At 40.0% G+C, this 17668-nt stretch overlaps 1 protein-coding gene across 1 annotated transcript in view; it reads right to left on the bottom strand.

Moving 5' to 3' along the window:
* TCERG1L (transcription elongation regulator 1 like) overlaps nucleotides 1–17668 on the bottom strand; it is a 1760733-nt gene that overhangs the window by 558975 nt on the left and 1184090 nt on the right. The window contains exon 8 of the mRNA XM_069611442.1: nucleotides 2298–2452. Within this exon, the coding sequence (XP_069467543.1) occupies nucleotides 2298–2452 (155 nt within the window). The remainder of the gene's footprint in view (nucleotides 1–2297; nucleotides 2453–17668) is intronic.

The raw sequence follows: 17668 nt of genomic DNA, 5'->3' as shown, positions 1-17668 counted from the left end.
GATAGTCAAGGGAGGTACCACATTTGAGGAATGGCAAAAGTTAATCGTTGAATACCAGATTACCTGTGATGCTTAGTTTTTTTAAGGGGCACATTGTTTCTACCCCTTTTCAAATATTCAGTGCACATGGGTGAAGGTTGCGACCACTGTCCATAACTGAAAGCCATGACTAGTACCCATTCATGAGTTAAAATATATTTGGCCATGCACACTGACCATGGCTGAAGGTCATGCTTATTGTCAATTGCTGTTGTAATATAATTAGTGATGTCATCAGTGATGTGATCTGTGATGTCATCATTGTGGTCATAGAATGCGCAACAAGGGGCACAATGTTAAGGTGGTTTTAGCTGAATTTCAGGGGGTTCGTTGTGTTGAGTTCTCACCTTAACGTCCCCTCAACTAAAGTGTTTTCCTTGAACATATCAATATACATATATGAAAAGGCAGGGGGGACAGATTGCAGCCTTGTGGGACACCAAAGGTTAGAATGATATATGATAAGGCTTTTATAACGTGCCTATACACAAGTGTTCCAAGGCGCAACATCAGAAGTCCTCATCACAAGTAAAACAATTGACTTGAATTCTGGATAACGTTTTTCAAAAAAGAACCAAACCATCTGATGGCCATGGCCGAGATTACTGAGGTGAGTCAAAAAAATATCATTGTGGTGTAAAATGCGCCCAAGAGGTCCAACAGCATGAACATAATGTGAATACAATGTGCAGTGGTACAAAAAGTAAACACTGAAACAAGCAAACCGCTATGCAAACCATTGAAAGTATATAGTTCACCCTTTCTTTCACAGATTAAATAATGAACTACAGACTGTATAGGTGATTTGGCTTTACAATTCCGATGGCCCATCACAGAACTACCAACACGAACATTAGAACTTTTTTCTAAGATTAGATACTTGTCACATTCAAGATTCTGGAAAAATGACTGTTTCCTCATGACAACAGTCCCACTAATTGATGCCTATAGCACAGTGCTTGGCTGGTGCAAAAGCTGTACATGCTAGCATGCCACTGATCAGAGATAAAGAACAAAATAATGTAGAACATAGCAGGAAACTGTGGTAGAGGCACCCAAGTCATGGGACGCTCTGATGCACACCTTCATACTTGAAATAATGCACGTCACCTAACACCAGGGTAAACACATCAAGATTATCAGAGCAAGAATTAAAACAAAAACAAAAAAGTGGTGTTGAAAATATAATTGCTGAGCCAGGACAGGTTCGAACTGAGGTATCAAGATTCCTAGCTAATGACTCAAATAGGGAATTGCAGACATATTTGTGGAGATTAAACATCACATTTCAATATTTGAGGTATACATGTGTCACTTAACTGCTGAAATGTTTGCTTGACTGCATGCTTCAGTAACCCTTTATGTTGCTGCTAAATTGGAGATTTCTGGTGGAGCACGATTGTTACCTATAACCAGGGCTTGTTTCATGCCATTCATCGTAATCCTTTGTTAACACACTTTCCTTGTGGAGCCTTTTTTATGATTTGGAAGTATTCGTGTTGTAAGCGTGTTTATTCTTGATGATTAGTTGTGTCTTTTGTATGCTATGTATCTATTGCTATGTAAGTGTTGAGCATTGTCGCCTGAAATCCACACTGATTGTTTCATTTACATTGTTGTGCAAGGCTCCGTACAGCCTAGGGCCAACATGATTTTAATAAAGTAAAATAAACAAAATAAATCTTTGGAAACTATGTTGAACATTGATTATTTATGTTTAGAAAATAGCTTGTAATAGCTAAACCGTGGTTCACTGTGTTCCTTTATAAATGCTTTTCTGCCTGTAATCTAAGCATTTAATATTTAATTGGGCACTCTGATTGATAAACAACATAATGCACTTGCTGAAGTCATCAAAATAACCACACGTCGATAGTTTGGGTGCCAAAAGGATGTTTGATCCGAAAACAAAATGTAGAATCTATAAAGGGAGCGGATGATCAATTTAAAGTATGTTTTAAAGTATATTTATTTATTTACATTTGTAAAGCGCGCCAAGCCCGGAGGTATCTGGGCGCTTATACTTTATATATGTGTACTAAACCAAATGTGGCAAGTTCTTTTTTTAATAGTTTTTTTCTACCACCTAAGGTAAAAAATCTCCTTTATAGCTGGCATGTTATGATGTTCTGAAATAAAACCCACAATAGTGCAAACATCACAAGGGCATCACAATACTGCAATACTACAAAGGCAAATGAAGGCTTCGATCAGAAAATGTATGAAAATAGATTGAAATAATCACAGCGTTTAGTTACATGCTGAAGTCTCCAGCTTGCGTTTATGCGGTGGATCTTCAATCATTTTGTTAATATCCCCACGATTCTTCAAATCCACTGGTTTCTCCCACACGGACAGCTGCATTTTTGGGTTGAAAAAGAAGACGCGATCATCTCCAGTCCATACTATGCACCTAGTTTGAAAAGAAAGATAAATGGTGTACAAATGTTAGCTAATCACGGGCTTTGTAGGACTAGGCAGGCTATATATTCCCCCTTTTGCGTGTTCATTCAATGAACAATGGGCATGATATTTCTGGAGTCAAAACGCTCTTTCATAAGAATATTAGTGCAGACAAAAACAGTCTTCTGTTGTCCCAATGCATGACTTTTTATGTATCTAGATTACAAAAACAGCGAGGGAACATGGATACAATTTCGATTAGAAAAATTTAGTTTATTTAAACATATTCCATATTTAAAAGCTGCCTCAGCTGACTCATGATTTAATAGCAACACGGTGTGAGCAGAATCATACAGATAAGAACACCATCACAATATATAAATAAACAATTCTCAAAATGTGCAATGTGCAAAAAGTGCCATAATTGTAAATATCCCAAGCAATGGTCCTAAAACCTAATGTGCAAAGAATGCAATCACCTATAATCGGTAGCGAACGACACTACTGTACCACCTAAGTGAACAAACATATACATAGATATGTCAAAGATGTTAAAACCACACTCTCAATCAGTGGCAAAAGTCAATGCTGGACCACCTAAGTGAAAAAAATGTACATGGATATGACAACAATGAAAAAGCGTGTGGGCTATGAGATGGCTCATTTACCCCTATGGCCAACATCGTATACATTTCATCCTTGATGATGTCCCACATCTTGCACGGCATCCATTTTATTCCGTTTAACTGTCTTATAGCCACCTCTATCAAAAGACACACCAGTCTGTGCAATCTTTTCTCAGTGCAAACAACCATGCAACCTGGCCCAGCAGTAAAATGACAGTCTTGCAGTTTCTATTCTGTCAGATCAGAGGCTGTTTGCACACCTATTAAATACCAACTGTGGATTTTGTGTGCAAACAATCAACTGTGCTGTGAGTAGGACTTTGGGGGTTAACCTCCTAACTGTCTCTCACCAGACTTAGGGAAACCCAGACAGGGTTACCAAACAGAAGTTCAAAAGGACAGAATCATAATTTGTTTTGTGGCACCGTAGAGAGGATACCAGTAGGCATCCCACCTCTCCTCAGATGCACTTCCAAGCCATCTATTATGCATTTCATGGTCTTGGTCGTTTTCTCCACAAGCCCATTGGTTTTGGGATGGACAGCTTGATAGAACTTGTAAGTTATTCTGCTTTTTTCCCACATACTTTCATATATGCAGATAATAAGTTGGATACCCTGTCAGAAACGACTTCCTTGGGGAACCCTGCATGAGATAATAATCCTTTTCGAGCCTGCCCCATCACAGGTACTTTGGACCTCACTACAAGTGTGGTGGTATCTCACAGGTAAATCTGCTGAGAGACCACCAAACAGATTTACCATTACCACCACTTAGTCCGGCGGAATTACTGTCGGATTACAAGTGGTGGTAGGCAGTGTTAGTGCCCATTTATTGGAGTCCCTATGACTCCATGAGGATTTTGGCAGAATTAGCACTGGCAGTAATTCCACTGGCAGGTAAATCTGCTGAATGTGGCCTTTTTTAGCTGTAAAGTAAAGGAATTATCTTAAGCATTCTGCTGTATATTTTTCCTCTGACATACTTCCAACTCGTTGTTTGGTGGTGTGGTAATGAGTAGGTAATGCAGTGGTAACTCTGTTATGCAGTGGTAACTCGCCTGACTTGAGTGTGCTCGTCTGACCATTTTTCTGTGCATGACTACTTGCATAATGGTCAGACGCCTTTGCAAACTCCCTTGTGCCTGTGATATTCTTGTCTATCAGAGGTTGGATTAACTCTTCCTCAAAAGTTCTAATAATAGGACTGCATGCAACCAAATTAAAAATTCATTCAAATGTGTCAACTTTATTTCAAGTCATCGACTCTGCCAAATATATCAGAGACCCATGTGTCCATGACTCAAAAGTTTAATGTCCTGTTTTTGCGAGTTTGCTAAATCTCCTAAGGTATTGCTACTGGGTTTTGCAAAACTTCCTGAAGAGGGCCACTTTCATTTTTAAGTAGCCTGGCTTCCCCCAGGGTTAGGCTGAATGATAACAGCTGCACCACACAATCTCTCATCCACCTTTGTGATGTGGAAGGCTGTCAAACCAGTCATAAAATATCCACTACATCATAAGCTTACACTAAATACTACGGGAGCTGGCACTTGGGTTTGTCCCAGTTGCTCTGGCTTGAAATGGGTCTCTCCTCACTAGAGGCCTGTCTGCGGGTCTCCATTTTCTGATCAAGTTGTAGCTTGTGCAGTTCTAGCCTCACCTGATCTTTTTTCTTCTGTTGTGCTTGCATCAACAAACATCTCTGTTTCTGTGCCTCATCTCTCTGGTTCTGTTCTGTTAGTGCTAGCTTCTTTTCCTCCAGAAGGGTTTTTCTAGTAGCAATATGAGTTGCAGGGAGACTACCCCGAGATCTGGCTGAAACTCAGGACTAGGCTTAAATGTGGGACATTTGGGAAAGCCTGCTACCCTGCCCTTTGGGAAGAATGGCAGGAACAGCTATCTTGGTCTCTGTCCCTTTTCCCTGCAACACGCCCCACTGGAAACAGGCACTTGCTTTGAGGCTCAGCGATACTATCCACACCAAGGGATTCCTTAGCAATGTGGCAGGCAAATACACAGGTAATACCCACTGCCCATACTCAGATGTGTATGTAAATACTGATTCCAATCCCTGACCCTCGCCAATATCGTCGAGGTGAAGAATGTTACCAAATGAGACAGCCCTACCACACCAAGAGCCTAGGAAAGAAAGATGACAAAAACTAAGACCAGGGAGTTCACATTATGAACAGAATACATGGTGTAACAAATAGGGTGACTAGTAGTTGTTGCTATATATATATATATATAGTATGCAAGAGTTAGAGAAAATTGTTCTCTGCGTAAATACATGTCTTTGAAGAGAAGGAATCCAGCTGTTGAGCGTCCTATCCTTTTAACTTCTGAAAGTGTGTCAAAGAGTATATTGACAAATTGAATTTTGTTGTCACGTGGGTATGTTTGAAAGCCAACAACTGTACCCAGTGCCCCATTAACTAGTCCTTGGTCCACGTCAAGGTTACATTTAAGCATTACTCTGCAATTTAAGGATAATTTTAATATCTTTTCTAAGCCTGCTGTGTTTGAGATTGATTTTTCTAAACTATTTAGTCTTGTTGTGGCTTGGTCACACATAGGTAGTGTCATAGCATGTACATCTAGTGTGTCTGTGGCGCTAATTTCCATTATTGGTTGCATTTCTTTACTTAACATTATTTCATTGAATTTGAAACAGCTTGCAAGAGTTGGCATTAAGGCTATACAATTGACATTTTTGTGGGCTAATTGTTCCATAACATCTGTAGCACATGCATTATCGCCATAAAGTGCATTAATTTGCTGGGTTTTCAATATTGTTTCTGCTTCTTTAGAGAGTATACCAACTCTGATACTTTTTAAGATGTTGGCATAAGTGAGATCTGCAGATTGCCGCATGTTTTCTGTTAATTCTCTGTATTGGAAATGTTGCCAAATGTTGACATTTCCAATGCTGCCAACAGTTCTACGGCAGACTTTGTGTCCTAATGTTTTAAAAATAGGCTCTCCTTTTACTGGTGTTAATTGAAGAAGATCTCCAAAAACAATAATGTGTTTTCCTGCAAAGAGCTCTTCATAGTTTGTTTTCAGTACTTCTTGTAATCTGAGGGGAATCAAAGCCAACATTAGGTTGGAGACCATGCTCACTTCATCTATTAGTAGCATTTTCATTTGTTTCAATACTCTGCGTAGTTCCATTGCAGCTTCTGCAGAAAGTTTGTAATAGTCTAATTTGTTCTGGTGTTCTACTGGCAATAGTAGTAATCGGTGTAAAGTGACACCACCTATGTTATAGGCAGATAAACCTGTGGGGGCAGTGACAACAGCTGACAGTATGTTGTTTGTCAATTGTTGAAGGAATTTACTGATGATTTTGATTAGGAATGTTTTGCCAGATCCAGCTTCACCACTGACGTACAGTAGTATAGGTTTACAATTACGGCAGGAACATTCTTTATTTTCATGTTGTACACCATGTGCAATTTGTTTTGTTACTTCTTCAAAAATGCTACGTTGTTCATTGTTTAGTTTTGATTGTAGTATAGTTAAGTCTTCTTTATCTTCATACTGACACATAGTGTTTTCTACTTCTATCATAGCTAATTCTGCCTCATTTATTATTAGTGGTTCTCCCAGTGGTTCTTGGCTTCCTGTTACAGAAGGTTGACTACTGTCAGGAGTGTCTTTATCTAGTTGGGCCTCGAGTTCTTCTTCGTGTTGCTGTTCATTGTGCAACATTGTTTTGTACTGTGTAAAGTTTACATCAGTTATAGTGCTTTCATTTGCTTTGAAAGCACCTTCATATGAGTCATAGTTTTCTAGTATTTCTTCTTCTTTTCTGCATGGTTTAAAGAGTTGTAGCAGGGACATGTAATATATTTCTTTATGTTGAGGAGTCTTCAATGACGAATTGATATGATTAATTAAATTTGTTTTATTGAGTTTAACTAAGCTGCCTTCACAGTTTGTCACTCTGTATTTACCTTTTTTTCATCAGGTTTTATATTATTTTTGTATGTGTAGTTTTGGGCTATGTGGTATGTTTGGGTAGTATGTGCCCAATAAATTGTTTTTTAAAATGTCTTGGCTGTTGGGATCATGTTTGGCTATTGTTTCTATATCTTTGTATGTTTTTACAACTCTTTTTGTAGATTTAGCTGGACCAAGACTTGGCCATACTATATTTTCAAATTTACCATACAATTCAGTACCAGTTAAACAATCAGCTGCTTCATATGAGCTGTGAGTAACCTGATGGTGTCTCTCTTTCTAAACCCCTCAGATGTTTCATCGCAATTGTATCCAGTTCCTGGGGTTGGACCAGTGAGGGAGGATCACCTGGATGGGTGGTCCTTGGGGAGTGGGAGTGGGACACCGAAGTTTGAGAAGCGGTATTCCCCTTCCTTTTCTACCCTTTCCCCATCCCCTTGTGGAGGACATTCCAAACCACTGCCCCCCCCTTCTAACTCTAACACCTTCGCACAACACCAATGACAACGGACTAACACCAAAGCTGTTTATCTGACATGTCCCAATACAAGGGTCAGGCAAAGTCAGGCAATTGATCATAATCGCACACACCTGAGGACCCTTTCCCTTCCCCACAGGGACAAAAGGTGGAGCCAGAGTGCACAGTATAAGCAAGGTGAGTACAGCAAGGGTTACTTGGGCCTGGGACAAAAAGGGCAAGGTCACCTCTCTCCTTGCCACCCACTCGATTCCTGCCACCTTTCGCCTGCTGTTAAATTGCTGCATGGTCGCAGCAATTCAAAAGCAGGGGAAAGGCGGTGGGCATCAAGAGGGTGGCAAGGAGAGAAGTGACCTTGCCCTTTTTGTCCCAGGCCCAAGAAACCTTCATGGAAGAGAGCCTAATGCTCTGAACAATCACGCAAGTGTCCTGCAGTAAATGTCAACCGTGCGCGTGGCAAGTCTATACCGATATGCAGGAGAGAGGGAAGCACCCGCACCCGTGGTACTGGACATGACTCCAGAGAAACCATAGCCAAGCAGTTCCTCACAGCCGGTGATTCGAGGGGCGCACCGATAAGAACCGGGCTGTACTTAGTGAGAATTGCAAAGTGGCAAGTTTTGAACCAAAGCTGATGAACTTTGAAGGAACTTTCAAAAGTGTGATGGGTAGACTAGCTCCATAATATGATTGGTTATTTATAACGCGCTAAATACCCAGAGGTTTCTAAGAACGGACCCTGGGATCAAACCTCTGTTGCTCCATGTCATCTTGCTTCCAAGGTACGCTCATTGCCGTTGAGCTATCCGCCCGAGCAGAGAGAAAGTGGCACCACATGGGTGCTTACTTGAGAGACTCTGGTCGATCCCCATATGAGAGAAACTATAAGGACCAGAAGGCCATAGGAAGGGCAGCGAAATAAGTCAAAGTGGTCATGCAGAGGGCACACAGAATCCCGTTACAATCGATAGACTTTGATCTACAAGCAGTGTGAGAAAAAGGGAAGTGAATACCACAGTGAAAGTGAACATTAAGAAACCAAGGGAACTGAATCCTGTTAAAGTCAAGAGGGGTCTGAGCCCGACCGAGGGAGATCCAGGGATGAAGCTACAAACAAGAACTAAAGTCAAAAGGGGTCAGAGCCCAATCAAGTGAGATCCAGGGGTGAATGTCATCTTTGATGTTGTGGGTGTTAGTCTTAGCAGTGCACGGTGGTGGCGCGAGTTATGGTTGCTTAGCTTACCATAACTGGCGAATTTCAAGGGTTTTTCGGTTTTACTTGGAACCATAACGTCCCATTAACAAAGTTTTTTTCACTGAATTTCATAGGTTTTTAATAGCACAACTTAACCATAATGTCCCTCTAACAAAGTTTTTTCACTGAATTTCATAGGTTTTTAGTAGCACAACTTAACCATAACGTCCCTTTAACAACGTTTTTTTCACTGAATTTCATAGGTTTTTAGTAGCACAACTTAACCATAACGTCCCTTTAACAAAGTTTTTTTCACAGTATTTCATAGGTTTTTAGTAGCACAACTTAACCATAACATCCATTTAACAAAGTTTTTTCACTGAATTTCATAGGTTTTTAGTAGTGCAACTTAACCATAATGTCCCTTTAACAAAGTTTTTCACTGAATTTCATAGGTTTTAGTAGCGCAACTTAAGCATAACGTTCCTTTAACAAAGTTTTTTTCACTGAATTTCATAGGTTTTTAGTAGCACAACTTAACTATAACCTCCCTTTAACAAAGTTGTTTTCACTGAATTTCATAGGTTTTTAGTAGCACAACTTAACCATAACATCCCTTTAACAAAGTTTTTTAACTGAATTTCATAGGTTTTTAGTAGCAAAGCTTAACAATAGTAACTTTGACTTTATGTAAATGTAATATGGAACATACTGAACCACTTCTACTGAATGTAATGTCCGTGAACATTTTTGATGTTCGCGGACATATTCGGACAACAGTACCACTACCTAAAAAGTCTGGGGTGGGGGGTATGTTTAATTGTTATATTACAACATGATAACATGATAACATTTAAAAAATTCACAAAGTAGTACACATACATATAATATGTAGTAATGCATAAGAAATGTAACCCATATATGTACCACACTAACCATTCATTTAAATACAATATATTCTAAAATGGAATATACCAACAGAAGATAAATAGGCTTCCAACATAATTACCTCACAGACACTCCACAACTAAGACCAAGACCAGACCTACACACTACTCAGAACATATCTTACCTGAAATAGTAAGTGTACATCATTTTACTCATATCTTTATAAACTTTCTGTGGCCCACAAAATAACAACAACATTGAGAGAACATTTGGACTGCAGAAAGCCTGGTACCATTGTCTGGTATCATCTGTTGGGATGTGGGTAGAAGGTGCTGCATGCTACTTTGGTGTACATACACAATTATAGAGCCTGGGTTCCAAATCAGCGAGACGTATCCTTGTCCTCAAGCCCAGGGACCGTATCTCTCCAGCCCTTAAATCTCTTTACTGGATCCCGGTGACTGCAAGGACCAAGTTCAAGTCCCTCTGCATTGTACACAAGGCTTTACGAAGCCATGGCCCAGAGTACATCCAAATCTCTCTTCCAAAATACTTTCCTTCTTGAGCCCTTTGCTCAAATACCTGTAACACTCTAAGGGTTAGACACTTCTCCAGTTAGAGAGTGTGGGGTACATCTCTGTCCTCTGCAGGTGCCTCCCTCTAGAATGGCCTAACTGCTGCTCTCAAACTTGAGCCGGACCTCCTGAAGTTCTGGAAAAAGCTCAAAACATTCCTCTTCTACTCTGCTTTCTCTCTCTTCCTCACCTGCAGTCCTACCTGACCTACCTGTTTGCTGTACCAACTGGTTGCTTGGCGACCCTCAGAGTCTCACTTGGTACCACGCTCATTATTGATCAGTCACCCTTGCACTGACTCTGGCCTACCATGCACTTAGGGGCTGTAACTAAACATAGAGTCCCCTGTTCTCCTTACACTAGCCAGAGCTGAGCTGCCCCGGCTGCACTTACTCAGAGCATTTGTGCCCTATTTTACCATTCCTTATCCATTGCACTCCCTCCATCCCCTTCCCTTTTCATTTCTCGTTATTCTGCTTGCATGACTGACACAAGGACTAGTAAGGTTGTTTGTCTTCTCCTCCCTCTGTCTTCCCTACCTTGTCTTGTCAGACCTAGAAACATGTGTGTACAGTTGCGTTCTAAGTGACTTATGTCATATCATTTGGGATGTTCTTGGGGATCTATTTGATAATTGTAGGTCATATGATGACTCTCCACCTCCAGTCAGACTTGCACCATCACCCCTCTCTCTCACAGGCACTCCCACATCAGCCCTACACCTCATGCAGGCACTCCCACTTGAACCTCTCAGTCACTCCTTTGTCAGTCGTCATGTTTCACTTACCAAGGAGACATGTCAGTTGTCCCAGGTGTGTTGCCATTAATGCTTCCTGGGTACTGTTTTCCTGTGTGGATCTAGGAATCCTGGTGAAATGGGGTGTCAAGGTCATGTCTGCATCACATGTAATTTGTGCATTTTGGGTTTGCTATTGTTTACAGTTGTGGACGACATGCTTCCTCCCAATGGGTGACGCACATTGCATATCGCACATGTGTGCATATCAGGAACCATTGGGAACTGGGCAATGATGTAAAATCGTCTTTTTATATCATGTGTTGCCCATTGGATTTTGGGTAGCCATGTGTGCTGTTGCATGGTGTAGGGGAGCTGAAATGTTGGCTCAATCAGGTCATGAACCATGCCAACAGTCCATTGAGGAGCCTGTTTAAAACAATGCCATGTAGCTATGAACTTCAAATGGTGTGACATGTCAGAGTGTAAGTTTCCTTTGCATTCAAGGTCTCTCTCAATGTGCTGGAGTATGCAAATGATGATGGGCTGGAGCAGCTAATATGATCTCCAGATTTTTTACTCTGCTTAGCCCTATGGGGATAGTCTGGCCATGGGTATGTGTGGCCGTCATGTTCTCCTCCTTACTTGCAGGGCCATCTGTTGCATGAATGTTATAATGCTGTTAGTCTGTAGGGATAGCTACACAAGATACAGCAGGTGGGTTCCACCAGGTTGCATGGTACTCAAAATCTTGTCTGAGGTGCAGGCAGGCTTGTCATGTCCACATTGGGTCAAGTGGATGCACCTCTGCTTCCTTTCGGAGCACGTGGCAGTCATGCCCACCTCCTTTGTGGTTGAGGTTATTTTGGTGGTTTCATGTACTATATTTGGCATTGCAGGTAGACCAAATGGCTGATTGTCCAGCATCTGTTGTGTTAGGTTATATACATCCTGTTTTCTTCCAAATCCTGTTTTCTTTGTTATGTTTATTGGGTTTCAACATATCACACCCATTTTTTCCACATGTGGTGGTGATGTTGAATTGTTATGGCATGTAAGAAATGGATAATGTAGTCATTAAGGTGTCAAATGAATGGGGGTGCATTGTCGGTTGGGGGCAACAGTATTATTGATGAGGTTTGTTAAGAAGGTTTTCTGGGCTGCTTACGGCACATGTCCATTGAATTTTTAGTAGGGTGGGGATGGAGAGTGAACAGAGGACATAAATGCTGATATATTTTTGTTGATTAGCAATAGTAGTTATTCGTTTGTAGGTGAAAGGCAGCATCATGGATTAGGCTATTCTGTTATTAAGCTGACATTGGTGGAATCATGTGAGGTAGTTAATTGTGCATGTTTTTTGTTGAGGGTGGCTAATGGGGAGTAATTCAATGGCTGATTGGAGAAGCAAGGGTGTGTAGATTCTAGTTATGTGAACACTAATATACTTACTGGTGTGTGTTTGGAACTGTTGTTTAGCTGTAGAGGCTTGTGAGATTTAAAAAATGGAGCCGGGTGGATCAACTAAGTAGCAATGCATTATCTTGGTGCTATGTTCTCTTATCACGTTATTTCTGAATTGAGAACATAACATAGTAGAATTAATAGTTGGTTGGTATATTAAAGCAAAGGGGTGTTACATATTATTTTGTAACATCTTTATGAATGTGAATGAAGAAATGTCATGTTGTTTCTAGTGAATGTTTCTTTTATTTAGAATTTGTTTGGGAATTGAATTCTGAAGTTATGTGTAGAGTATGCAAGTTATTATTTAAGAAGTTCATAGTGGTATGGGGTTATGGTGTATTCATTAGGTTTGGTATTGTAGTTTTATGGCGCTGCTAGGTGACATAGCCATTCAAACTGTAGTGATAGTGGGGATGGGTAGTAGAGGGAGGATGGACATGCTGATATGTTTTGTTGAGTAGATGTAGTCATTTTAGTTTAAGGGTTTCTTTTTTAATTATGGTTGCCAATGTTATATTTGCTGTCATCTGAAAAGGGAACACGTCTCTTTTTGATTTAAATTGTGGTAATAGATTTATTTTTTTGATGGCAGGTGTACTTTTCTTCAGTATATATCTTGTCAGGAAAAAAATAAAAAAATAAAAAAATGATCTGCACCCAGGAAAATGCCAGGGTGCGAATAACTATTACACTTGGGCAGACAAGCAGACACATGCTTTTATGTACTGCAAATTTTGAGTGTGTTGTTTCACTTGGCCCTACAAATACTGGGTTGGCGGGTTGATAAACAGTCTGGCCTTGAAAGTTATATTTTATATTGAAAATATAAAGAAACAGAATGTGTGCATTAATCACTGAAAACATTTTTATACAGCTTTTTTTGTAAGATGCCATCAAGAAAACAACAGCAACGAGCTATAAGAAAGGGTCATCTGCAGGGAAGTAGACTTAAACAGTATCATTTTTAAAGAAGAAGAGTTTTTAAAACTGTAGATACAAATCCTGTTGATTATGCAACAATTTATAGTGTTGAGGATAGTTTTAAAAATGTTGAAGTTGAAATTAGAGTTATGCCAACACAAAGTTTTGCTGGAACCGACAATGTTTTTATTGAAAGTAAATAAAGGAAAAATGTTTCAAATGTGTTACTAGCTAGTAGCTAGCTATCAATTTGAAACAGAGGAACAAAGAGATTTATAGGACAATTAGTTTTTACAAATCTTTGGAGAAGTGTGAAACCAAAATCTAGATATGTGGTAAAGCACTGTTTGCAACAAGAAAAAAAGTAGAAGTAATAATTAAGAAAGCTTTTGATATTAAAATAAAATTGTTAATGTTCGTATTAAATAAACTTAAGAAATTGCTTAAGGTGGCAACACCATTCTATATAAATATAGGAACAGTTCATGTGCTTACACGTGACAACTTTTTTGATGTCTTTGGTAGAGAGTGGAAACACACTTCTCATACTGAAAGATTTTTTAATGCAGATAATTACATTCATGGAAAGAATGTTCCACTAGCTATTGATGAGAGCAGATATTGATGAGAGCGGATGTAGCTATGAAGTCTGAAATAGTGTAATTTCTAAAAAAGAAGAAATTATACAGTGTAATAATACAGAAATGGAAACTGAAAGTCAGTCAAAAATGAAACGAAAGAAGGATTGTGAGGTATGGACTTGCAATTTTTTGCACAATATTGATACATTTTCCTGTAATGTTTTAATGAGATTTTGCAAGCTTTGCACAAAAATGATAATGTTCAAAGATAGATCAAGATGCTACAAAGAATAGATGACTGTGAAGTAATTCTCTATCTTGTCTCGATAAAAGTAGATTTAAGAGTGAGTTCCATCATATATGGATGCCGGCTACACATCATACTAAAATGAGATACTTTCTAGTTAAACTGTATGAGTGCAAAACACTTAGGGCCTCATTACGACCCTGGCGGTCCGGTAATGAACGGTGCCGGTACGGGACCGGCACCGTTCTTTACAGGAAGCCTGATTACGAGGTGACCAAGGATCTAATAACGGGCCCGTTATTAGCTTCATCCCCATTCCCATTTGAGCCTTATGAGGGCTCAAATGGGAATGGAGAATGGTTTTGTGCATGAGGAATTACCGGGTCCTCCAAGTTCGGAATGACCAGGTAATCGCTTATTCACAGAACCCGGTATTGGAACCCGGTATTAAGGACATGGCTACCTCCATACTCTTAATGAGGCCCTAAGTATGTCTCTTGCAGTTTTAAATGAAATACTGTTGACTGGAACTGTAGAAAGTTTATTTTCTACAATGCATATGATAAATATGATGCATTTAAAAGGGTATGTGTACGTATATGAAACACTTAAAGGAAGTGAAAATAATGATTCTATACTCTCAAAGGATCAAATTTTTCAACAGTATAAAACAAGTATTGAAATGTTTGAGTTGTCTTCTACTGAAAGACCTGACATTGTTTGTGTATGCACTTTTTATGAGTCTCAAGTGCAACCAGTGTATGTTAAGAACAAAATTAAACACACTGTAGAAGATTTTTGGAAATAACTGTATCTGTATTTGTTTATAGAAGAACGATTTGACGCAAGTGAGGCACTTTATGTTTGTAGACACTGTGTTGGATTTTATATTCAAACATGTATTCTGCCAATAAGTGTCTTAAACGATATTGTAGTGCCTGATATCCCAGTTGTGCTTCAGAAATGTTTGTAGACACTGTTTTGGAATATATAATCATGCACATATTCCACCAAGAATGGTCGTCAATGATATGGTAGTGCCTAATACCCCTGTGTGCATCAAAAGGTGAACATGTTTTAGGTGATTGCATTGCAAACTGGTCATCCTTTCCAAGTTATTGTTAGATTGCAAACAAAGTTGTCAAATCTGCCTAAGAAGCCATTAGTGCAAGTTGTGAGTGTCAAACTTGTGTATTTACCCCTGAATGTTTAAGAAAATTGTAATACTCTAGTATGATATTGCAGATTTGTTGTTTGTTTTACTAAATGGTGTTGCCATTAAAGATAAGAGCATTTGCCAACAGCTTATCGATATTGGAAAGGTGAAAAACGCATTGGCATTTCTATTGGAGCTGTGAGTAACCTGATGGTGTCTCTCTTTCTAAACCCCTCGGATGTTTCATCGCAATTGTATCCAGTTCCTGGGGTTGGACCAGTGAGGGAGGATCACCTGGATGGGTGGTCCTTGGGGAGTGGGAGTGGGACACCGAAGTTTGAGAAGCGGTATCCCCCTTCCTTTTCTACCCTTTCCCCATCCTCTTGTGGAGGACATTCCAAACCACTGCCCCCCCTTCTAACTCTAACACCTTCGCACAACACCAATGACAATGGACTAACACCAAAGCTGTTTATCTGACATGTCCCAATACAGGGATCAGGCAAAGTCATGCAATTGATCATAATCGCACACACCTGAGGACCCTTTCCCTTCCCCACAGGGACAAAAGGTGGAGCCAGAGTGCACAGTATGAGCAAGGTGAGTACAGCAGACATCACAACAAGGGTTACTTGGGCCTGGGACAAAAAGGGCAAGGTCACCTCTCTCCTTGCCACCCACTCGATTCCTGCCACCTTTCGCCTGCTGTTAAATTGCTGCATGGTCGCAGCAATTCAAAAGCAGGGGAAAGGCGGCGGGCATCAAGAGGGTGGCAAGGAGAGAAGTGACCTTGCCCTTTTTGTACCAGGCCCAAGAAACCTTCATGGAAGAGAGCCTAATACTCTGAACAATCACGCAAGTGTCCTGCAGTAAATGTCAACCGTGCGCGTGGCAAGTCTATACCGATATGCAGGAGAGAGGGAAGCACCCGCACCCGTGGTACTGGACATGACTCCAGAGAAGCCATAGCCAATCAGTTCCTCACAGCCGGTGATTCGAGGGGCGCACCGATAAGAACCGGGCTGTACTGAGTGAGAATTTCAAAGTGGCAAGTTTTGAACCAAAGCTGATGAACTTTGAAGGAACTTTCAAAAGTGTGATGGGTAGACTAGCTGCATAATATGATTGGTTATTTATAACGCGCGCTAAATACCCAGAGGTTTCTAAGAACGGACCCTGGGATCAAACCTCTGTTGCTCCATGTCATCTTGTTTCCAAGGTGCGCACATTGCCGTTGAGCTATCCGCCCGAGCAGAGAGAAAGTGGCACCACATGGGTGCTTACTTGAGAGACTCTGGTCGATCCCCATATGAGAGAAACTATAAGGACCAGAAGGCCATAGGAAGGGCAGCGAAATAAGTCAAAGTGGTCATGCAGAGGGCACACAGAATCCCGTTACAATCGATAGACTTTGATCTACAAGCAGTGTGAGAAAAAGGGAAGTGAATACCACAGTGAAAGTGAACATTAAGAAACCAAGGGAACTGTATCCCGTTAAAGTCAAGAGGGGTCTGAGCCCGACCGAGGGAGATCCAGGGATGAAGCTACAAACAAGAACTAAAGTCAAAAGGGGTCAGAGCCCGATCAAGTGAGATCCAGGGGTGAATGTCATCTTTGATGTCGTGGGTGTTAGTCTTAGCAGTGCACGGTGGTGGCGCGAGTTATGGTTGCTTAGCTTACCATAACTGGCGAATTTCAAGGGTTTTTCGGTTTTACTTGGAACCATAACGTCCCATTAACAAAGTTTTTTTCACTGAATTTCATAGGTTTTTAATAGGACAACTTAACCATAATGTCCCTTTAACAAAGTTTTTACACTGAATTTCATAGGTTTTTAGTAGCACAACTTAACCATAACGTACCTTTAACAAAGTTGTTTTCACTGAATTTCATAGGTTTTTAGTAGCACAACTTAACCATAACGTCCCTTTAACAAAGTTTTTTTCACTGTATTTCATAGGTTTTTAGTAGCACAACTTAACCATAACATCCATTTAACAAAGTTTTTTCACTGAATTTCATAGGTTTTTAGTAGTGCAACTTAACCATAATGTCCCTTTAACAAAGTTTTTCACTGAATTTCATAGGTTTTAGTAGCGCAACTTAACCATAACGTTCCTTTAACAAAGTTTTTTTCACTGAATTTCATAGGTTTTTAGTAGCACAATTTAACTATAACCTCCCTTTAACAAAGTTGTTTTCACTGAATTTCATAGGTTTTTAGTAGCACAACTTAACCATAACATCCCTTTAACAAAGTTTTTTAACTGAATTTCATAGGTTTTTAGTAGCAAAGCTTAACAATAGTAACTTTGACTTTTGATGTTCGCTGACATATTCGGACAACAGTACCACTACCTAAAAAGTCTGGGGTGGGGGGTATGTTTA

The sequence above is a fragment of the Ambystoma mexicanum genome, chromosome 8 (genome assembly GCF_040938575.1).
Source record: "Ambystoma mexicanum isolate Mex_15411 chromosome 8, UKY_AmexF1_1, whole genome shotgun sequence".
In the NCBI taxonomy this organism is placed as follows: Eukaryota; Metazoa; Chordata; class Amphibia; order Caudata; family Ambystomatidae; genus Ambystoma; species Ambystoma mexicanum.
Note: the sequence above shows the minus strand (reverse complement) of the source record. Positions and strands in the feature narration are given on the sequence as shown.